Source organism: Botrytis byssoidea (genome assembly GCF_014898295.1).
Source record: "Botrytis byssoidea strain MUCL 94 chromosome Unknown BBYS_019, whole genome shotgun sequence".
In the NCBI taxonomy this organism is placed as follows: Eukaryota; Fungi; Ascomycota; class Leotiomycetes; order Helotiales; family Sclerotiniaceae; genus Botrytis; species Botrytis byssoidea.
In genome coordinates, this window is record NW_024065860.1 from 468,978 (window position 1) to 492,600 (window position 23,623).

The window sequence follows — 23,623 nt, forward strand, 5'->3', positions numbered from 1 at the left end:
TTGCTCGTTGATAGCAAAGTTTGGAGCTTAAACGTGAAGATATGGGGAAGTGAGGTGATACGGCATCTAGAAAATCCAAAGTAAACAAAGAATGGTCGCTCCTGAGGCAACCAAGATTTTTCCGATTCAACACTAACCTTAACATCCACTAGCTGGATTTGACAAAGCTTCAATTAATATACAACTTCAGCTTGGTACAACGCGAGTTGCGACGAAACAATTCATATAATTTCTGCGCATCTGTTCAATTCTACACCAACCACTACGACTCGATATCGATACCATATCGGCAATCGGCTTCTGATTGACACGCGGATAACATTTTGAAACTATTCAACATTCGATAGATAACAATACAAGCTTCCTTTGTCCTTTTTCACAATCTGCAAATATGTCGGATTCCGACCTCAATTCAAGACCTACCACACCCCTCCCAGAAGCTGGAAACGATGCTGGAGATCCAAACAGGCCCATTTCACAAGAACGAGATACACCAGAACCTCCTGTGGCCAACCCAGATCTCGATATGGATGATTTAGATAATGCAGAGGATGGCGGCGCTGGATCCGATAATGAATCAGATCTTTCTGATGTCGATGAAGCCAATTTTGATGATTTCGATGCAAGTAAAGTTGCTTTGGATGAGAGACCCATGGTTGGTATCGATGAAGATATTGCGAAGACGTTGAAAGCCAGTAAGCGCAAGCGTGCGGAAGGTGAAGCAAAGAAACCAAAAGAAGGAAAGCGAGACAAAAAGAAGAGGCCGCGCAGAGACTCAGATGAGGATCCCGATGGAATGGAGATTGACGGAAAGAGAATCAGAAAGCCCAAGAGAGTAGAGGGCGAGGGAAAGGATAGAGACAGAACCAAGGAACGAAGAAAGGCAACACCAGAACCAGAAAATGATGAAAATCTTACGCCGGATGAGAGGAGACGTAGAGCTTTAGATAAGGCTATGGATGCTGCGCTCAAGAATCCAAACAAGAGAAGAAGAAAGAAGGATGAAGTGGTATGTACATGTTTTCTGTTGTGAAAGACATACAATCTAACTTTGTGGCAGGATTTGGAAGAAGCTTTCGATGATGAAATTGCAGCTCTGAAGCTTCGAATGGAAGAAGCATGTCAAGCCGATAATGCTGCTCGAGATGCCAATTTACCCGCAACTAGAAAGCTTGAGATGTTACCAGAAGTCGTCGCTCTTCTCAACAGAAACACCATTCAGCATTCCATCGTCGACCCCGATACCAACTTCCTACAATCCGTCAAGTTTTTCTTGGAACCACTAAATGATGGAAGTCTCCCGGCATACAATATTCAACGTGATCTCTTTCAAGCACTAGTGCGTTTACCGATTGAAAAGGAAGCACTTCTAAGCAGTGGAATTGGTAAGGTCGTTCTATATTACACGAAGAGCAAGAGGCCAGAAATTCAAATCAAGAGAATCGCTGAAAGATTATTGGGAGAATGGTCACGACCAATTTTGAAGCGAAGTGACGATTACAAGAAGCGTAAGGTCGCGACAAAGGATTATGATTTCCAGTATGTATATTTGATCCAACACATGTTGTATCTACTAACATCCACTTCAGAGCCGCACAACTTGCGATCCGTCCGTCCGGCACCCAATCTTCGCAAATGCCTTCTTCCCAAAGAACACAACTCACAGCTCGTGATATTGAGCGTCAACGTCTTCTCGCACCAAAAGTCATTAGCAACAGAGCTAGAATGGAAACTTCAAATACCAGTTATTCGATCGCTCCTAGAAGTAACTTCGACCCAAGTAGAGGGTTGGATCCATCTTCCAGGCCTATTGGTGCGGGTGGTGTAGACGCCTTTAGAAAGATGACGGCGAAACAGGGGAAGAAGAGGTCATAAGGTTGACTCTGCAGCTATGACGATCGTGCTATTCAGAGGACTTGTATTATTGAATGAAGGGAGAAAGGAAGGTATGCAGGGCGTTTGTAACTTCGTCGGAATGCTAACATAAAGGACGTTTCACGGGTATCATAGGAAGGAATTGAGAAAGAACGAAAAAAAGATAATCACGCATACGTGGCATATACTAGGTAGTCATCTTAATCAAGTCAATTCGGGTCTCAAAATTGATATCTCAAAAAAAATCTATCCAGCTCCGAGCGCATTTACTTGAATTTTCGTTTCTTTGTTCCCCGAGTGCGGATTGGAAAGTCGATTCGAGAATCAGATGATCCTCAGGAGATACTTACATATACACCTAGTTTGAAAATTCGGGTCCGAAAATTTCTTGGAGAGAGTAATTGACACACGCAAGGTCGTTGTTTCGTAACAATGGATAGATGGATAAAGGATATAAAATACAACGTCTCATCGCATCGCATCGCATCGCATGAAATGTCATCTAATATTACAGTACCTTGATAATGTAGCGAGCGGTACCAGTTCCTCGTCTGTAACATTGCTTAAGCCCCCTTTTTATCCCGCACGCTTCGTATAGAGTGAGCTTCGTTTGTTGGAACAGAATGCATCTCCTGAATGTTTATTCACATAGGCGAAGTCCGTCTTACGAAATGTGAAGAGGGCTGGGGAGATGAGGGGATTGTGAACAACGTGATTCGGATGCCAGGGATCCGAAAGTTGCCTATGGTGCTGTTAGGAGGGAGGTGCATTCCGTAGTTTTCCGATGGATGGTTATGGGCGTAGTGGGTCTTTTAATCTGGTGGATGTTTTTTGAGTTTGGTATTTGTGTGGTTGGCTTCTTCCGCGGTTTTAGTGCCGGTATTTGCTTTCGGCTTTTCTTTTAGCTTTCGTGCTTGTCTTGCTGACGTGATGGGTGAGAGGGTGGCGTTGAAGTTGCAGATTGGAGAAATACTACTCGAATTTCGGATGTGCGGATCACTTGCATTTTTGAACTAATGCTGCGCGGGTCGGGCCACTTCTTGGGCTAAGCAGAGATGAGGTAGAAATGGATGTCATGTATGTCGGTAGCTACTAGCAGAGTCATGGATGGTAGTATGACATGGTGGGATGTAGGTAGTCGGTGCATATGTAGGAGCATGGACAAGTGGATGCTATTATTAGGAGATTGACAATAGTAGTCCGTTTTTGGAAAGAGAGTATTGGTCTTTAGATGAGTTCTTGGGTATCTTTGCATTTTGTTCGTTCCAGTGTTCAGAGCGGAGAAAGTTTGACATGAGATGAGTATCTCGGCTTGCTAGGGAATTTGAAGGATTTAAAGGGAAGCACATGGTTCTCAGCACAGAGGCTTAAGACAATGAATTTGGCTTGATGGCTGGTAAAGCGTCTGAATCTTCATTTCTAGCACTAGAGCATTCATTTCTGTATCAGCTCAAGTAGTCAATGACAAGAGCACAGCATCACCATTTGAACAAAGTAATCACAAAATCTAATAGATGCGGAGAGAGAAAATATGCTTGAGAATCTAATTTAGATTTTATTTTTCTTCATCAAAATTTCCAGCGAACAAACAACTGTACTGAAATTTTTGAAATTTTTGTAGAAATTCCCGGGTATCCTTCTGCTGTTCCGCTAAATCCATCCTTTCTTTTCCTTTCCCATCATTATTCCATTACGCCTGTTCCAAAATATCATGAAATTTTCGTTTTTTTTTTTCCTGGAAAAAACCGCTCCAAACACCATTTGTTCTTTTACAATTCTTGCTCCTTCCAATTCTCCATTACCTCCTCCAACTTCAACTTGTAGAATTTGTAACACTCATATTCTATGAGCCCCACACTAGCGCTCACGATCCATATCTCCCTCTTTGCATTCCGTTGGTTTGTTGTGGTGCCCCATTTTGGGATTGACTGGACATGACTAACATTTCGAAAGCTTCAATGCGGGATTTGAGAGCTGCGTTTTCTTTTTGAAGGTATTTGTTGCGTTTCTCGAGGTGGTTGATGTATTCTGTTGCTTTAGATAATACAGTCGCCTATTAAATTTATTAAATCCAAAGTTTCATAAAATCAGGTGTCTGAAAGAACATACCTTATTTAATTTATGTGCTGGTGTTAAGCCTTGTAAATCTTCCTCCTCATCATCCCCATTAATATGCTCATCGCCATCTTCCTGTCCCCTCGAACATTTTCTGGTCATCACTCTCAAACTAGGTACACTGTCCCTTAGTAGAGCAATCTTATCATTCAAGTTCGTTCGGTATCGCTTTTCGATCATGTTGTGGGCGGTCTTCTTGATGGGTGGATGACGGGCGGGTACCTCATCTTCACCGTCGGAATTCGAATCTGAAGAACAAGCTGATGATTTGCGTTTCAAGTTATTAGAATGATTTGAATTTGACATTGACTGGCGTGTAGGTCTGGAAATTGGAGAATGCGATGGCGAACTTCTGGATGAGGTAGGAGAAGTGGGATATGCAGAGGTGTTTTGAGTTTGTTGAGGCATAGCAATAGCACGAAGTTGAAATTCTTCCTGAGGAGTGAGAGTACGGTTATAGAGTATAGGTTGCTGTTGAAGATTGGGGATGGTTTGTGCGCGACGGAGGTTGATATTTGAGTTCATTTGGGGTCGTGCCCAGGATAGGGGGGTGGAGTATAAACCATCCCTAGATGGAATGTCGATCATGGGCGAATTCATGAGATTGCTTGGTGTGGGTTGAAAGAGTTGTTCTCCCGCGTCGACTAAATTATCGTCACCGAATACTGCTGCTTCGTCGATGCTAGAAAGATTGCGGGAGAGCTCGAGACCGCTCATATTAGGCGAGAGGGGCTCAATTTTGAGTTCTGGGAAGAAATCTGAGGTAGGTGACAGGGCTGCTTCACTTGGGTCGTCCCAACGCATCCAATCCTCAAAGGTACCAAAGTCAAACGCTTGGCCTGTGGATGATTTGCGGTTTGTATTTTGGAATGGTTCTTCTTTGGGGAGTATGTAAGAAGGTTTGGAGAAAATTGGGTCGGATGAGGTTGGTGATGGAAGAATGGAGTCACAAGAGTCTGAGTTGTTGACGAGCGCAGGCTCACTATCCCAGTTAAATGGGGAAGTACTCTGCTATAAGAACTGGCTGTCAGTCAATGCTGCAGTGGGGGGGAGGGTTGTTGAAGAGAAGACGAATAGAAAGCAACTGCAATAGGTGGAGTTTATCCACATGACTTATCCGAAAGACCCGGGTAACTTGAAGAAGTACTCGCTTCGTAGCCATCATTGACTTCATGATGTTTATGTTTGAAGGAATCGTATTCTACTTACTTCAGTTTGCTGCCGTGACAATGAGAAGTAATCGACGGCAGGCTTCTGGCAAATCACACTTGCCATTGAGGAGATTGATGATACCAGTTTGAGTTTTGAAGTAAGTCGAAACTTACACCTTGATAGTTATTATAGTTTAACTGGAGTTGAAAGAATATATCGGAGTCTGTGTTGTTGAGGGAATGCCGAGGTTGTTAACACCAAGCCCGACAAAGGAAGTGATTGGGAGTAAGGTATTTGATAATGTGGACGATTTAAAGGATTATCCTTGAAGTCAAATAACGTGTTCGATTTGTTGATAGTTTGGTATCTGTATGATCTGGTTGTGGCGTAGAAATGTTGGTTGTATTTGGGGTATGGACCTTTAAATAGAATGGTAGAGGGGGTGAATTCTCACAATTTTGATATAAAATTTGGAAAGTATCGATTTCTCGGAATGACCATGTGGTAAGAAGACGTTTCCAAACTTTCAAGCCTCAGTACCGGTTCATCTTCGTTATCATACGAGTATCACGATTTGTATGATGTGATATTAGAATGAATTGTGGAGATCGAAGCCGAATCCAGACCTTATTTTTGTTCACTGAACATAGGCGGGGGACTCCGGCAACATTGGAAGGTAAAAAGATGTAAAAAACAATTTGAGAAGCAACAGAGAAACAACTGGGCACTGCTAGAATTAATGTATTGGACGGGCAAAGGCAATTAGATGGAAATGAAAGGAAGCATTTTGTGGAATTAGACGAAAAAGAATGGAATAGAATGGCAGGCCTAGTTTTGAGCATATAGTAGTACCAGAATAGTAATAGATAGAAATGCATCCAAGGTTTCATACAGCATCAACGTGATTCGATGGGAACTCTGCATTTATGCATCAAGATCAAGCTTCCCAAGCTCCTAAGCAAGCACAAGAATGAATCAATCAACAAATTGGACAATTCATGGTTGAGTTGCTTGGATATTTCGGAATTGGATGTACGCATACAATCCATTACTTACCGGACCCCAATCCCGTATGAATATATCCAATCCCGTAGAACTCCCCGAATGTCATCGAGATCCCACAATGGAGCCGTGTCTATGAGTTTGTGTATGGTTTGCATCGAAGAGCAAACAGGTGATTGGGTACTTCAAAAGGTTGTATACTCTAGGTATGAAGTTATGAGGGCGAGGCACATGCCTTCGGCTTCTCTTTGGATGAGAATCAATGGATATTACTTGGATTAGAAACATTATCGACCTCGAAACGTGTTAGGATGTAACTTCTTAAATGCCATAACTGACGAGAATTTCATATAGTGGGCTGATTTTCTGAAAGTTTTCATGCACGTTGCTCAATGTCCCATCGAAACTTACCCAACCAACCAAGCCTTACAAGCCACCCTTGCATATTAAAACTAGGAAGAAGTAAAAAAGAACTGGAGTGGCTGTTCTAAACCAATCGATTCGATACTAATTCGTTTATTTATGTAACCTAAATCCCCTTATTGATAGAACGGAGCGAGCCGGATCAGCCTTAATTAACTGTTCTGGGTGCTCATTGAGGACCATTTTATCCTTACAGTCCTTACGGACGTTGAATGCCGCTTCCACATGTTAAAAGTGTGTGAAAGTGTACATTGTACAAAGTTCCACCAATTACCTTCATTCTATATATGGTTGTCACATCAATAAGTTGCTAATAAGAGTGCCATTGCATCAAAACAGCGTAAATTCGAAATAGCGGGAAGCTTTTGTAGATCCCCAGGAGTACAAGGGTACGCAGGGAGAACTTCCGGATTGTATAATATCTCCGACGTATATCGACAGATGTTAACGTCATCCCTTACTCAATATGTATATCTTGCCTACTCCTCCACGATCTCAGGAACGAAAGAACGGTTTTCATCGACGATGAGAGTCAACTATCAAATCATACATCAATACAGCATAGCATGAACTGGACATTTGGTTCTATGTTAGGGGGTCGAACACTTTCAATGACAATCCTTCCTTGAAGAGTTGCTCGTGCAGAATCGTGCATGTTTTCCGGGGTTCAATAGGCTCTCATCTAAACCATATTGGTAATTATATGCGCATCCGGAATTCGCTTTCCAGCTTTCCGTTACTAAATCTGTTTTTCTTAGACCTTCCGTTCGGCTCAAGTTACCTTTTCACCGAGCGTTGAAGTGCATAGGTATGCTCTTGAGGTGTGGAGGAGATATTGTGATGACCACGAGTGTGTTTGTTGTTCTCACTCCGAATTCCAAGATTTTGTTCAATCGTCATGAAATAGTATCGGCACTCATTGAATACGTTGTTTAGTACCGTCTACAAATAGTTCATCAAGTTGATGAGGTCACTACATACCACAATTGCACACCGCCTACGCCGTGCTCTTGTCGTCTTGCTGTGCGAGGACCCCGAGACCGTTTGCTTGTTACCCCGCATTTTGTCAAACCATCATCGCAATATATTCGCCCCTTATCTTGCTGGAGGAATCCCAAATCAATGGTCCTGCTTCAACGGTTAATTACATTATCTGAGCCTGCTTTTTCACCACGGATATCTGCACGACCCTTGTTGAACAGAAGTGCCTCTTTGTAATACACTTTTCTCTGAATGTCTAATCATGGGACTATTAAAATCAGGTCGACAGTGTAAGCCTCATCCATTTTCAGCCTTCTCATGCATTTTTTATGTCGCAAACGCAGTGCTACAATGTCACAAGGAGCTTAAACATGGAGTTTTTGATACCAACGTCATGGGCTTTTGACTTTGCAATTCATCCCTTCCACAGTATGCGAAATTTTTACGTTGCTGAGTGGTTATGCCGCGAAAACCTGACATACCAACCGCGTTGGACAGCGTTTCAGTAACGACAATGTAGTATTGCATGAGAGTTCTTCAGGTTAGATTGCAATAGACTGGGCGGCAGATTTGGGTGTTTGCTTGACTTTCACTTGAGCGAAGACGGATTCCTGTGAAAATTCACGAAATTTTTACAGGATTTCTTGCAAAAATAGCTAGCGGGATTCGCCCCCACTTCTGGAGCGGGCGCCAGCAGTACTCCCGCACTAACAGTATGCAAAGTATTCAGGCTTAGAGAGAGTGGCGGAGATGAAGAAAGGTTTCGTTTGATTTTTTGATTTTAGGGGATTTGCTTGCTCTGCTGATGGTGTTCGGAGACTCGCAAGTCTTTCGGGATGTTTGATATTCGGTATTCATAAACCAGGTAAATCCTCGGCGAATTTTGGTGAAAGCTCCAGTGGGGCTGGGTATGCTCATTAATGAGGCGCACTAGGGATTTGCAAACGAATGAAAATAGCTTCGAAAGGTGTATGATGAAAGTACTCAAGGGCCCATTCTCCACCTCAATATTTCTGGAAATGTTTGTTTCGAGGCTATTGGGCGAGATGTCGCCGTTGCCCAATAAGGAGGCTAACTAGCAATCCAGCAAACTCTCTTTGTTGCCCGTGGAACGACTTTCTCGCACTTCCATATCCAAATGAAAGCATTCCAAAATCTATTTGCAGCACTGTTGGCGTACCACTAGATATCTGCACGATACATCAGATGAACTCTGTCGATAAATGAACTTGGAGATGATCGATTTCAAATAGGAATGAGTCTTTCGGTAGTAACTCATATGTGTTGCGATGGAAGATAGGTCGTGGCCTACGTTTACCAACTTTTGTCTGATTACAACATATAGCTTCAGAAGTTAAAACGGATCGTTTAGGTTTCGCGCTCTGGTGAGATATGGTATGTGAAGTGGCTTATAGGCTTTCTATATTTCAGGGTCCGTCGTAAGTAGTGGTCGTACTTCCTTCGAGACAATCTATAAATTGAGACATAAGCAATTCTTGATACGGGTCCAAGTAATTTTTCCCGAGACATCTCAAGTTCTACGGATGTACGTGTTTCTTTAGGCATCTAGATGATGTTTATCCAGTACTTGTATTTCCACTACACATTCACAAGTGGCCCATTATTTAAGTTTCCTACAAGTTCTAATCATATCATGAGCGAACTTCCCATACATCAATATCAGACCATGTCTGACAGGCATTCAGACATTTAGACATCTTCTCCTCTAGAACACCAATCAAAAAGAAGAGAGGGGCAAAAAGAAAGCTGGAGAGACACTTGTAAAGTTACGAAAACATTTTAGTCAAGGTAGGGTTCAATATGAGAGCTCGACGTAAGGGCACTCTATATTACCTCTAGTCATTTCCCACTAGACAACAACACACCTTCATATCTTCGAGGACCCAGAGATCTAACATTATTGTTCTTCCTACCTACCAACACAAATGAAGCTTCAAGTTCTACGCGAGACAAAAATATTGAACACCTACAGACACCGAAACTAAAGAAGATGTGTCAGAGCGAATACTCAAACATTCAATTCTCACACTACTTCCTGTTTCGTACGTAGAAAACTAGTAGCATTGGCTAGCACCTAACGGTGAATATAAGAAGATAATACGGCCGGTAGCATACCCAAAGCTGGGGATTTTTTTCAAAAATTCGAACAAAGCTAGATCATAGCTGACGAGCAAATTCCAACAAATGAGTGAAAATAAAGGCCCACAAAATCCACCAATACCGAATGCACTTCAGCTTTTTTCGACAGCAACACACAACCATGATGAGATGTAAAGATGAATGTACTACTCTACGTTCCCTTCGAATAAAAAAAGAATCCTGTAGCAAAAGATCGACGACCAATGACTAGATCAAAAACTGAGCCACAGTCGTAGAAAATGACAAAAGTAGTTTCTTGCGACAAGTTGTCTGACCAGACTGGGGCACGATCCCAGGACCTTGTCCGTATTTAACAGGTATTAATTGTTAAGGACACGTGATAACCAACTACACCATCCGGCCTATTTGCATGTTTGAATGCACACATTTTGATAATATATACTTAATTAGATTGCAATGAGTGAAAAACATAGTTTGTGGATTTGGTGGGGCAGGAAAAAAAATCGCGAATAGTGGGGTCGTCTCGGCTCAACCCCTTCATTTTCTCGGTAGTCTAGTTTTTTTCATCAGAATTTTCCAACAACTCAAACACCAAACCAGAGTTTTACTGTAGGTCTTGGGATTGTCTCTCTTCTTTTCTCCACCTTTCCCAAGTCAGTTTAATATATCGTAACTTAAGCAAGTCTCATCATACAATTTCATAAGATTTCCCTGCTGGCGCAATGGTAGCGCGCAAGACTTCTATCAAACCCTCGAACTCATACTCGAGGATGCCTGAATCTTGAGGCTACAGGTTCGAGCCCTGTGTAGGGAGTTACCCTGAGTACCATCGGTTTGAATCCGATGCCAGAAATCTAGTTTTTGCTCTTTTTACCATTTTTGTGGTAGTTTACTTGTTGGCCTTCGAGGGGATATATCAGTGAAGCGCTCCACGCCAAGATTCTGTCGATTTATGTGAAAGATTTATGTCAAAATAGAACTAGAGTCTCCATTAGTTCCCTGAACAAAATTTTAGTGCAAAAATATTAGTCAAATCTATTTTGTTCTTATTTTTTGTATGTAGATCAAAAACTAGAATTACCCCGCGCTAGGCGAAAACCCTTTCTACTTCCAACCAAAAAAACTGCAAAAATTTATGTGATGAGAGTGGGATTCGAACCCACGCCTATTACTAGACCAGGAGATTGTAAACAACCGTTTGTTAAGAGTTAATCACCTTAACCTGGCGCCTTAGACCAACTCGGCCATCTCACCGTGTTTGTTGAAGACTTCTTGAGTTTTTCCATATAGATCCAAATTATTCACTGTTAGTGGAGAAGAGGGGTTGCCCCACTTGTTCATTAGATGATGATCCATATCTTTGCTACCCAACCATTCTGAAAAGATTGGAAATCCCTTCATTATTTTGTATCAAATGATCGTCTAAATGATCTCGTCTTTTAGCATTGTAAATGTAGTGGTATATTTCTGTATTTGACGTTATTAGTTGAAACATCTATTAAAGAGGTTATATATAGACCTAAGTTAGCAAATTCACTATGCATCTCATCATCTAATCACAAGCAATGTAAACTTTCGAACCATCATATAAACGTATACAAAGACAATGTTTTCCTATCATATAGCAGATGTATTCGCAATCCAAGTCTATTGTACTATCCATTGCGAGTACACCATGAGAAAATATTCTCGTCTCGTCTCGACTCTCTACCATATTCAAGCTTGCGGCTGTTTATATATCAATAATATACTAATATACGGCGAGTTTTCCAAATTCCTGAAACCCGGCATTCATTCGATGTCATAGGTTTCTGTAGTGAATAATATGTGGTCAATATTTACTGATCACTGCGGTGAAATCACGACATTTAGGTTGTCTGTGAAGAACCAAAGATATTGGCTAATAGTCCTCGTTCGACTTGACAAGAAGGGAGGTATGCACACTTGAATCGGGGAAGCCATGGCGGGTATCTTATAGCCCAGACATGTGTCCTGATTCCAGCGCCTGCATCACATATCAATTATACCTAGGTAGTCAGTTTCTCGGTCTTGATATTGACGAACCAGGAGATAACGAATCACCTTCTGACGCAAGTCATAAATACAATGATCTATCACATCCATCAGCATAGAAACTCTGACCAAACCGCCATGTTCGAGATTCACCAAGATTATGGCGCAATATCCGTGGACTTTATTTCCATGGTTCTGCTTTGTATTTGTAGCAATCCTCATATGAAGCATGCCGTAACATATTCAGACAATGCAACTGAATCCACAAATCGATATATCTGCGGTCCAAAATTTTAGTGGCAAGTCATAAAGCACGATTGAGAAGGGCAAAAGTTCTGTTCATACATCACATCTCCAATAGTCCCTAAATCTAATAATTCCTTCCCTTCCATCAAACCGATTATCGCCAAAGCTAGCCAAGTCGTCAGCACCATTTTCTCCAAGTATAGAGGCAAAGCTACATAGGCGATAAGATTTGGGAAGCACTGCAGTCATTCTCCCCACTGTTGGGTCTGAGCATGAGGATTGGACATTGCAATTCGGACGGATGTGCGAGATAGTTGGTCAGCTTATACGGACCTACACTTAACCCTTGACAGAGACTCTTTCATGGTTTTGACAAGCAAAATTAGGTTCCTCATTATATAGATCGATATCTAAAATCCCATGTGCTGTTTGGAAGCTACCCCAGTAAATGCCTCGATTTTCTTCGTTTACTATTCCTGGGACCTAGTGTACCACATCAGTTTGTACCTTGCTCCCCTTGACACCGGATCTGCATGAATGGAGGTGTCTTTCCATCTTAACATGTCGTCATGCAATTGCGGAGATCAATACCATTTCCAACATCTTAACATCTGGTATGTATGTAGGTCCATGGTATCAGAGACTGATGGCTAGCTGGTGAATTCAACCAACAGTTGTACGCATGTAGTAATATGAGATCCAACACTTACCTAGTTACAGTAACTTTTTAAATATTCGTAACATTGGGCATTCCAGATCACATACCAAGAAAAGGTCTATATTATCTCACACGGAGGGAAACATAAGATAGAGTTCGCTTTATTATAGAATTTGTCGAATGATTATGCGTGTGTGTTGGTAATTGTGTGATGTGAGCGTTCTAGATCAGTGCATATCCTGGATTTCAATAAGTTGTCAAATGCAAATTGCATGCTGCAAGTAGGCAGGTATGCTTTGCACCATGTTCCATGTAAATATAAAGTCCGAACCGTTAATTATGAGTATTGAAACCCGCCTAGATGGCAAGTTAGATTGCCAGCGGATGTGTACATTCACTTTCTAAGCATTGGTCATTGCTCATAATATTTGCAGAGTATAGCTCCCGCGATTTGTTCGGGATACTATGCGATATCAGATATATGAAAGGGAGGAGATGACTAAAGACAAGAGAGCTGGACCGCTTGGTACTCAAGCCGCTGGAAGGAGTTTACAGTAAGCTGCATCGTCAAGATCCGAAACTTACGCGGGAAAATTCTGTAAGTGATAAGTACTTGCTTCGATTCAATGCCGGAAACATCCACATACCGCCTCTAAGAAAATTTGAATATTCATCAACATTCTATGACGAAAATCTCTATGATTCTGAAATTTCCAGGACAAGAAACTCAAAATATACAGAAACCAGGGAGAACACGCTTTAAAATTCATGATAGTATTCAAGAAGTAAAATCCTATAATTTATGAGGTCAAAATACCAATCTATGTCGAGTATCAGAAGATCGAGGGTGTGAACAGAGTAGTTATGAGATGAATATGGAGTTTGAGAAATGAGAGCGAATGGGTAAAAATGACATATAAACAATATCTAACAGTTGCAAGAAATAGAGAAGCATCGAGGAGCTTCGCTTGAAGCTTGTAGTGGAGCTGGAATCGTGGATCATCTTTAATCTTCCGTAAATGGTGATTCTTTTGCAATTTGACAACCTTGATATAAGTGCACCGCTTGGATTATAGACTAGGCAAATATACATCGCTGAAGATTTCCTACCAAAGTCAGGCATAAATCCACATCCTCAAGTTTCTTGTAAGCATTCTAATGTGAATACGCTCAAAAAATCCACAGATAAATACATCCCGAATAATAAAAGGACACCCAATTCGCCGGTCTTTATTCTGTTCTTATCCACAACGCCTATACCCAAATGTCTTTCCCTCCTTTAAGCTTGGAATTCTACGATCTCAAGGCCCTTAGTCTTTCGCCCAATCCATCCTCCTCTACTTCAGTTGGATTGGATTTGACCGGGGTAGCCGCTTCTGGACTCTTCATCTCCTGATTCAACTCAATTCCAGCCTCATCCGCAACTTGGTTCATCAATCTATCAACATCTTCTTGAGGAGTTGCTACTGCTGTTGCCGAAGTAGTTGCGTTTTCGTAATAGCCGGTTGCTACATCCAAATCTTCGAATTGTGTTTCGAATCGATCCATTACTGCCGAGATCTATAAATTTTATATCTTGTCAGTTGAAGTTAAAAGTGGGGTTGAGCAATAGAGATCTGATAACTGATAGAAGGTAAACTGACCTTTTCCAAGTCCATAGCTTTCATAGCTTGGTCCATCCCTCTTACTACATTCGTCATGCTGCCGGTGACTTGTCTCATGGTAACAGCTGTCTGTACTCTACTGGCCACGGCATCAATTCTACTGGCTAATCTTAGTAGATTTAATTTCTCATTTTGTTTGCGTATGGCGTTTTCGGCATTGATTTTCGCGATATCGGGGTGGCCTTGTTGGATTGCCTGTAGAGTGATGTTAACGAGCTGTATTTGTATGGATATGTGTGAGATGGAAAGGCGCAATATACCTTCTTGAGTTTATCCTTCTCGGCCTTTTCCGCTTGTCCAGCTTTGTTGGCTTGTCGGTTGATTTGTTTTGCGGTGAACTGAATATTGAGTTAGTTTGAGGCTATATTTATGCGCAGAACAGTTGATGTTGAAGTGCGATCGATGTGCAATATTGGGTGAAAGATAAGCAGAATGACGTACCTTCAAATTGAAGAGGGCTTTCTCGAGTCCTGACATGATGATGCTGAATGGTAGATCTTGAAAGGCCGCAGAATGTGTTCGTAAGAGTATCGCGATGACAATAGACAGAACTTGGATGGATATTTTGTAGATGGATGGAATTCTACCTAGCCTTGCGAACTTGGATCTTGCACATGTGTGACGATTGCGGGGGCGCTAGGCTTAACCTTAGATTGCTTAGTCATTCAAACTTTAGATACCTATGTATGCATAAAGCTAAACCCCTCCATTCATGGAAAGTGTTGACGTCTTATATAACTTTCTTTCTAGAACATCATATGATTCAATTGTATTGATTTACACATCTACCCACCAAGAGACTTTTTATCAATATGCTTCCAAAACCAAGGCTTAACGTTCAAAGCTTTCCACGTCCACCTCTCCTTGAGAAAACATCTCGTCATCTCGTTATAAGATATCGAGGTCAAACCATCGCTGAAACAAATGATGCATATTGGGTTTTGGAAACATATCATTCGCCCAGTTAATGCCCCTTTTCCATTCATGACAGCTCTAGCCCCTCTCTCCTCTCTCCATCCATAACCTAACATGAGAACAGCATACTACCTCCCCGCCACTTCCCTATCTCCAAAGTTTCCTCTGACCCCCACCAACAAATCCACTTTTTGTGAATACAAAGGCTGGGCTACATATTACTCGATCTCATTACCTGCACCTTTCTCTCCTTCTCCTGCATCTCTTTGTCCTTTTGAAGACCAACTAAAATCATCCGAGCCACGAAAGCATGAAATACCCAACAGAATATGGTCATACGAATCTCCTACGCCTCAGTATGCTGATTTGAAAGGTTATTTGAGTTTCTATGCTGGACCATGGGATTGTTATGTGGATGGAGAGAAAGTGATACCGCAGCCTGGAGACTTTTATGGTGGTTGGACTACGAGTGAGCTCGATGGCATCATTAAGGGGAGTGCGGAGACAAGATGGATGTGAAGTCGGGCTGTAAAGATATATTCAGATAGGATGTAAATTTCGGGCGTTCTGGTGGCAAACAGTGAGATTTGCGAATAATCATGATAGAATACGCCTCAGCATGGATACTTGTTGAAGTGAGGTGGAACATGCATACCACAAATGTTTGTCCAGCCAGTAAAATCCAATTTGAAATAGATGACCCCTTATGAGGTCGGTACTGTTCGAGGCGAATACCCCTCAATCTTCATAACATCTTAACAACCATGAATAAAAGTCTAATATCCAATCTTTCAAACTTATATGGAATACCTAGGTACTGTCGACAAGTTCTTGGTGAGCTACTTCAAAGCAGTAGCATGGCTAAAGGTTTTTAAGATGCTTTAACTTTACCAGCAATCATTTGATATAATGGCCACATAATCTACAAAACACAAATTCATGATGAGCTAGAGAACTAGAGAACATTTACAGAACATCATACCCCCAACTACCTAGTCGATAAGTCAGGTATTGAAGCGCAGGTTAGGAACTATCATCCCATGGCAAGTTGACTTCATTCAGTCAATTTTTTTTGGTCTTTTTAATAAATCTTTTAAATCTCTCGAGTCATTTCAATTTCTCAAATCATTCAATTGTGGATATCATCAGTTTCTTCCTATTTATCTATACGCTAGTTTATACGGAAGTCCAGTTCATTGACCAATACCCCGTAACAAATCACATCACACAGGACAGACAGGCATTTTCATCACACAAAACACACAAACAATCAAAAGGTAACTCTTTATATATTCTCTCAAAGGAAAAATCTATAATTACAGTGTTGACAAACACTTTCTCTTTTCAATTCCCCAACCATTACTCATGATCATATTACGATCCAGCATGCCCTCCCAACCCTCGTGTGTACCGTGTACCATGCCAGACTGGCGTAACGTCCATAAAGATGGAACAAAGCTGATTATGTTTTTCCTCCAAACAGAAAATCAGGTGTGTGAAGTAATGAAATTGGTATCGAATTGAACGCCTCCCGGACTCGATGCTATGCATGATTTTTATGATCTTGCTTAAACAGAAATGAAATATGAATGGGATCGAATCATTTGCTTACAAAGCAAAGATAGCGACGAGAGCGGCGGCGATGAGTCCACCAAAGCTGCTAGTGCTCTTGATGGCGCTACCGGTGAATGGAACGGAAGCGGAAGTGGTAGCGGCAGGTGGAACGTTGGTAGCTCCTGCGACACCGGAGACAACCTTGGTGGTGCTTGATGGAGCAGAGGTGGTATATCCAGCGGCTTGGGAAGCAGCAACGGTACCTGGGATGAGAGCAACGCTAGGAGTTGCTGATCCGACTGCTGGGGCAGTGGAGAAAGCGACTTGTGGGACAGTGATAGCGGTGGAGATAGTGGTTGTGGTGGAGGAGGATGGAATGACTGATCCAGAGAGGGAACCGGTAGATTCAGTGCATGGAACAACCAAAGTGGTGCTAAGAGTAACAGTGGTAACTGGGGTAGAAGCGACACCTTGAACAGATGAAGTAGCAACGGCACTGGAAGCAGCTGGAACATAGACGGTAGAGGCGGCAGTAACGATAGCTGGGTTGGTAGAGACGTGAGCAGCACAGATACCTTGGAGGTACTTTTGAGCAGCATCAATGTCAGATGAGGAGACACCATATGCAGAAACACATCCAAAGACGCTGTTAATGAATGCAGTATCTGGGCAGTAGCAGTCTGAATCAGTGTTGGACTCACAACCAACCAAGTACATCCAGGTGTTCAAGCATTGAGGCAAGACATCTGGGCATGCAGCGGTCCCGGTTGGGGTAGTGGCGGAAGCGGTAGTGGTAACACCTTGAACTGAGCTGGCTGGGGCAGTAACAGTAATAACGCTGGAAGTGACAACAGTGGACGAAGAGCGAACAGTCGAGGTGGTTGAGGTGGTCTCGAAGCTGGTAACTCCTCCAGTGGTGTGGGTCAAAGTAACTGGGCAAATGGTGGTAGATTCTTGAACAACGACAGTGGTGTAAGCAGTGGTTTGAACGCTAGTAGCACTTGAAGCTGGCACAGATGTAACACCTTGAACAGTTGAAGAAGCGGCACTGGCTGGAGCAGTAATAGTGATGACACTTGAAGTGACAACTGTGGATGAAGAGCGAACAGTAGAGGTGGTCGAAGTGGTCTCGAAGCTGGTGACTCCTCCAGTGGTGTGGGTCAAGGTAACTGGGCAAATAGTGGTCGATTCTTGAACGATAACAGTGGTGTAGGCAGTTGTAGCAAGGCTGGTCGCGCTAGTGGTTGCGTGGGATGAAACTGGGGCAGTACCAACAGATGTACCAATAATGGAAGAAGCCTTGGAGGAAGATGGAGCGGATCCGCCAGAGACCGGGCAAGCAGTTTGACCTGAGAGAACGGCACCGGAAGAGACACATGGAGCACTGGAGGCAGCTGGGGAAGAGACAACGGATGTTCCGATGATGGAAGAAGCAGATGAAGCTGGGGAAGATGCAGCTGGGGAAGATGCAGCTGGGGAGGAAGGAGCTGGGGAAGATGCAGCTGGGGAGGAGGCAGCTGGGGAAGAAACAACGGATGAGCCTGGAACCTCAGTGGCGGTGACTGGGCAGATGGTGGTAGAAACGGCAATACTATATAATTTATTAGATAAAACTCAGAATATGACAGATATATTGAACTCACACGACAGTTGTCAAAGCAGTTGATCTAGCTGGGCAGTCGGTAACAGTTTCGGCGCAAGAAATGATGGTAGAAACAGAGGTAGCGTAGATGGTAGAGGTGGTCAATTGGACAACAGATGAAGATCCAGATCCAGTGACAGATGTACCAATGATAGAAGAGGCAGAGGCTCCTGGAGCAGTACCAGCTGGGTAAGTGTAAGCAGAGCTTCCTGGAGCGGTACCAGCTGGGTAGGTGTGAACGGAAGTTCCAATGAGACTTGTGGCAGCACTGGAGCTTGGCTTCTCTGAAGTCTTGACACTAGTTTCGGCACTTGAGCTTGGCTTAACTGAAGTTCCAATGATCGAAGACTTGGTAGATCCAGTTCCGACAAGGGTGTATGAAGTACCGGTGGCGGAAGGAGTGCTCTTAACTGAGGTAACCTTGTTGGAGGAAACTAAAGTAGTCTTGGAAGATTCGCTGGAGGTGGTCTTGACAGAGGTCTTGGCACTAGCAGTGGTGGATGGGTGTTGAGTGGTAGATGCCGAGCTGCAGTCGAATCCAACGGAGCTAATACCAACACTGCAAGAAGCCTTACCAGTAGCGGCAGTATGTGTTTGACTTGCGGAAGAGTAAACAACGGTGACGTTCTTAGCACCACCACATTGAGAGTTGGAGATGATGGAACCTCCACTTGAGCAACGAGAAGTTTGCTTGCAAGTAGATCCGTCACCCATACCATAGTGGAATTCCAAATCACAATCGAACTCGGTAGTAACGTGAACGGTGGAGATGGAGAAAGCGGAGATGTCGCCGGAAGATCCAGATTTAGAAGAGCCGGATTTGGAGGAGCTACCGCAGGAGAATTGAGGGCATGAGCCATGGTCTGAAGAAGCTGTACCAGAGATACATTTTCCGGAAGTTCTCTTTGGGAACTTTGGGTTATCACGCTTGCCGAAAGAGTTTGAACATGTGAATCCTGAGAAGGAGAAAGCGTCATAGTTGCTGAAAGATCCAGATGTGAGGTCGCTGAAATCCCATCCGCTCTTTTGAGTTGAAGAGCACTCATTGTTGGTGTTTGAAGGACAAGAAAAGCTAGACTTGTCTGCCCATCCGGTGGCAGCAGCAAGCTGGAAGCCGGTGGCCAAAGCCGCAAGGGCGAGGGTTTGAGTCTTCATTATGTAATAAGTTGATCAACGAGAGTTGGTATGAAACGAAAAAATAAAAAAATAACGAAAGATTTTTTGATGCCGAAGAAAAGAGATAGAGAGTAAAGAAGTGAATGACTTTAACTCTCAAAGGGCGATATAATTATAAGAGAATGAGTAAATGAAGAATCGTAATGAATGGAATATGAACCTAACATGAGGATTCTCAGGATCTGTTATATCTTGAGAAACGGTTGGGCCATGACCTTTTCCACATAGCCTCGATCCCTCTCTTGGGGTCTTCCGTGTTGAATCACTTAGAAGCTAGATGAGAACCTTGTCCCACAATCATCAAGGATTCTATAGACGAGGAGAATCTTTGAAGAAGCTAACACTAGACAAGGCCATATCCTTTCAGACCCATGCATGCGCGCGCCACTTCGTCCTTTACTTTTGGTGTGGAGTCTGAACCTCCCTAGCTTAAAAAGATGTAGTTGGTTGAGATGTGCCAAGATGGTCTCTGTAAAAAGGCCATGCTTGTTTAATCGAGGGGTGCAGATGCGGAAAAGAACAGGTGAAACTTGACCATGCGAACTACTGCAGGTACACTGTCCTAGTCAGGGGCAACATTTAAAGACGGGTTTATTATTCCCTCGTACTTAGTCGTGCATCGTGCATCGTGATGATGCCCAGAATTCGCAAGGTCAATGCTTATTGCTTACATTCAATCAGATGTAAAGTTCGGACAAAAGAAATACATACATAATCTTAGTATACATCCATGAATTATCCCACCTTACTTTTGAGTCGATTTGGAGGTCAGATAATTCGACCTTCTTTGAAATTGTCAATATTGTATGCCTGAAGCTCGAGCGCATATATTCGATAGTCATGATATCCTACAGCAACATCTTCAATTCAGAGTACTGGAGAATTGTGTCGCTCAGAGAATGTGCCTGAATAGATGCTAACACACAGCCGAGCGGCAAAGGAATGATTGGATGGTGAGCATTGAGGAAGTTATGCAACGTATCTTCAGTAGCTGATTCGGAACTTTACGTTTATGCAGGGTATCTGGAAGCAGTTGTCCACTTAATTTGGTTGGAGATTCAACCATGAGGTGGTATTCGAATTGGCTTAGATCAATCAGATCAAACCCACAAATAGATGCTTACAGCGGTTCCTGATCTCAGATGCCATGATCATTGGATAGATAACAATCATGATCAGATCAAATCAAGGTTGAGAGCGCCATTTAGAACATTTTAGGGGTCGATGAACTTTTAGTCTTTTGGAAAAGGTAAAGTCAATAAAACGGGGTTCGTGGAGTCAATTGGATGTGATCAGTGTTTCACCAGTTTTTGCACAGCCCCTCTGATGGAGCCATGGAGATCATTTAGACAACTCGACCAATCCAATGGCTTCAAAAGCTCAAGACACAAACATTAGATAAACATCTTGAAACGACCTAAATACAAATTCCCGTATCACTGATATGAAATGAGGTAATCGATCAGGATCCGAGAAAGGATTCCCATCATTTCATTCAGATGCCATTACAACCCATTAAGATTTGCTTATACTATGCAATGCGGTTCAAGTTGTACTGAATGACATAACTATTCGTAACATTCTGATGATTTATATCTGTTCTTAGATATCTACTGAGACAATGCAACATTGATCTTATCCTTCTCATCCATCCATTAACTGGAAAGCTATTAATATAACGGATGTATTATGAGGTTACAATACAGAACAGGGGGGCGAGATCATACAACTCCGTAGACTCAGTCTGAAATCAGTCAGGATTGTTTCTTTTTGAAAGAAAGAAAGAAAGTCTTAGCAATTAGACCCTATGTGATATCACAGACAGACGTTGAAAGAGAATGTAGTAAGTGGGCTTGTTGGGCTTGGTGGGTTCTAGAGGTCGGATGTTTTCATGACCCTGTATTTACCGCTTAGTACTCCGTACAGGGCATATTGACTTTATTGGTTACTGGAAAACACTAGGATCGCTGGGGTCACAACTATCTTTTTGAGCTTGTTCTTAAAAACTGGTCCTTCAAATCTAGTTATAACTCCAAATGAATTTCTCCCGAAAAGAGAAAATACAAATTACAAAGCTCATACGTATCGAAACTTTGTTGTTTCGGGGCAGATCATTGACGGCCTTCGCTACTAAATGAGGAATCGCTTTTCTCGCACCGATGAGAAGTCTGGGATTATTTCAGAGTCAGGTTGAAAAAGGAAAATGCAATTCCGGTAAAGTAAACCAAGCTACCCCGTAGTGCAAGAACGATTCAGGAGCACATACCCGGATCTTTCGATTTCTGCGGAGTAACATTCTTTTCCATCGACTGAAAGATTCTCGACAGGGAAACTTTTAGGAACTCCTGGCGAGACTCCCACTCTTATTCATCACAGACACCGAAAGGGTATACATTCCCTACAATTCACATCACATACATCCATATCTAGACAGAACAATCCGAATCTAGAGATTTTTCACAGCAACACCACGTCAATTTGTGATATCCAACCCCTTTCACAATCTTTTCACGAGCTCAATACCTCCTGGCAGGCTGGTAGACAAATGCCACCACATGAAACGTTGATGGCTTGGCTAAAAAAAAATACCGATAGGTTGTGGGGAAAACACTTTCGCATGAAACAAGCTTAGAAGCGCCATCAGAACGGAAAATTGTTTAGTACAAGTCATTCTATGCATCATCTTCGGTAGAATCATGTCACCAATGTATGATATGGAATGAATAGCTGCTTGTGGGAGACGGCATATATATTTGTTTCCGATCCGAGGTGTGCCGAAAGCAATGGTATGGAGGTCTGAGCGACGCATTTTTTGATACTCTACCCCTTCATTGGTTCATTTCTCTTACCGAGATATGAACAACAATAAATGCTCTCCGCGTTTTGTTTGTAGACCTACATGTTCCACTCGATATACTGTAGGTGCTCGTGGAAGAGTCTTCGGATATCTACAAGAATCAAGGTAAACAGTTGCGGGTCTCAATAGCCCCGGAAGATTAACGCAATAAGGTTAGGTGCCCAGACTTACCAGAAATTTGCTTGTTGTCCCCATCCGAAGTAGCATCGGACGACATCAAAGACACAAAAAACATGGACAGTGGAGACAACTTTATCCAATACAAGGCCGTGCGCCGACAGCGGAAATTTGGATGGGCTATTTTTGACTATTCTTTTTTCAAAACGTGATGGTCTTTGCCGTGAACTTGAGATACCAGATACTACAGGGAAACACACATTGCCTCGACGGCAAGGTATCTTTGGGGCTTCAGGTTTTTAATTTCACGTTCATACAAAATTTTATACTCGAAAGTTATGTTGATGATAAGTCACTGCAAGCATAATTTAGAAAGGCTGTGCAACTTGAAACCATGACGAACACGAAGTAGTGACGAAAAGTTTCCTCTTGATTGGAGAACTGCATTGAAGTGATGTGGCAACAAATTTCATGCTATAGCAAACGACGGAATGATATAACCCAATCCATGCTGACTCGATATCCACAGTCCCGCTCGAGACCGGATCTGCGAACTACTCGCTTCGAGTAATGTGATGTTTGGACGTTTTGGGATCGGACATTGAATCCAACGATAGTGCGAAAGTACTCGATCAAACAGGCTTCGAGACTCTGAGTTCAGATACAACGGTTTTCAACTTTCAAAAAAGCTTTTTTGAAATGCTCCGATGCCAAAGTTGCGTCTACCAATTACAGTGAATGTCAGATGAACTCAATGTTTCGGATGGAATTCATCTGCCAAAAGGACATCCTTTCAAACTGTATTTCAAGCATGGCTAACCAATCTCATATTGGGCTTTTGTCGGACTGGGGTGATGAAGATGTCACACAATGAAAGTTGCAACACCTCGACATCAACTGTCTTATGATGCACAAAAGTGAAAACCATTCCATTAACACATACTACAAGCCGGAAAATAGGCATGAGTTTCATAGAGAGCTTTGAGGGCCTGTGCGGATACTGAAATTTATACATATCCAACATCTAGTGAAGTACGATACAATGGGCGTGGCAAATCTGGTAGGATAAATTCCACGCAGGAACGGGCACATTGCCTGCCTATGTTGTTCGT

At 42.5% G+C, this 23,623-nt stretch overlaps 5 protein-coding genes across 5 annotated transcripts; 2 read left to right on the forward strand and 3 right to left on the reverse strand.

Moving 5' to 3' along the window:
- Window positions 1-391: 391 nt before the first annotated feature.
- EAE97_008820 (uncharacterized protein) lies at window positions 392-1,875 on the forward strand (the record flags this gene model as incomplete). The annotated part of the gene is made up of 3 exons (XM_038879335.1): window positions 392-1,009; window positions 1,061-1,539; window positions 1,590-1,875. The coding sequence occupies 3 exons, from the start codon at window positions 392-394 to the stop codon at window positions 1,873-1,875; spliced, it is 1,383 nt and encodes a 460-aa protein (XP_038729846.1).
- A 1,864-nt stretch (window positions 1,876-3,739) lies between these two features.
- Window positions 3,740-5,265, reverse strand: EAE97_008821 (uncharacterized protein; the record flags this gene model as incomplete). The annotated part of the gene is made up of 3 exons (XM_038879336.1): window positions 3,740-3,928; window positions 3,985-5,001; window positions 5,200-5,265. The coding sequence occupies 3 exons, from the start codon at window positions 5,263-5,265 to the stop codon at window positions 3,740-3,742; spliced, it is 1,272 nt and encodes a 423-aa protein (XP_038729847.1).
- Window positions 5,266-13,879: 8,614 nt separating this feature from the next.
- Window positions 13,880-14,727, reverse strand: EAE97_008822 (uncharacterized protein; the record flags this gene model as incomplete). The annotated part of the gene is made up of 4 exons (XM_038879337.1): window positions 13,880-14,146; window positions 14,230-14,445; window positions 14,511-14,588; window positions 14,692-14,727. The coding sequence occupies 4 exons, from the start codon at window positions 14,725-14,727 to the stop codon at window positions 13,880-13,882; spliced, it is 597 nt and encodes a 198-aa protein (XP_038729848.1).
- Window positions 14,728-14,987: 260 nt separating this feature from the next.
- On the forward strand, window positions 14,988-15,954 carry EAE97_008823 (uncharacterized protein). The gene is made up of 2 exons (XM_038879338.1): window positions 14,988-15,213; window positions 15,290-15,954. Exons 1-2 carry the CDS (start codon window positions 15,063-15,065, stop codon window positions 15,682-15,684), a joined length of 546 nt encoding a protein of 181 aa, XP_038729849.1. The 5' UTR covers window positions 14,988-15,062; the 3' UTR covers window positions 15,685-15,954.
- Window positions 15,955-16,773: 819 nt separating this feature from the next.
- EAE97_008824 (uncharacterized protein) lies at window positions 16,774-19,668 on the reverse strand (the record flags this gene model as incomplete). The annotated part of the gene is made up of 2 exons (XM_038879339.1): window positions 18,363-19,668; window positions 16,774-18,310 (listed from the first exon to the last, which is right to left on the reverse strand). Exons 1-2 carry the CDS (start codon window positions 19,514-19,516, stop codon window positions 16,774-16,776), a joined length of 2,691 nt encoding a protein of 896 aa, XP_038729850.1. The 5' UTR covers window positions 19,517-19,668.
- Between the last annotated feature and the right edge of the window lie 3,955 nt (window positions 19,669-23,623).

Coding starts and splice junctions, on each gene's coding strand:
- EAE97_008823 (XM_038879338.1), top strand. CDS start 15,063: ATGCTTCCAAAACCAAGGCTTAACGTTCAAAGCTTTCCACGTCCACCT. Junction 15,214..15,289: donor GGAAACATATCATTCGCCCA/GTTAATGCCCCT, acceptor ACATGAGAACAG/CATACTACCTCCCCGCCACT.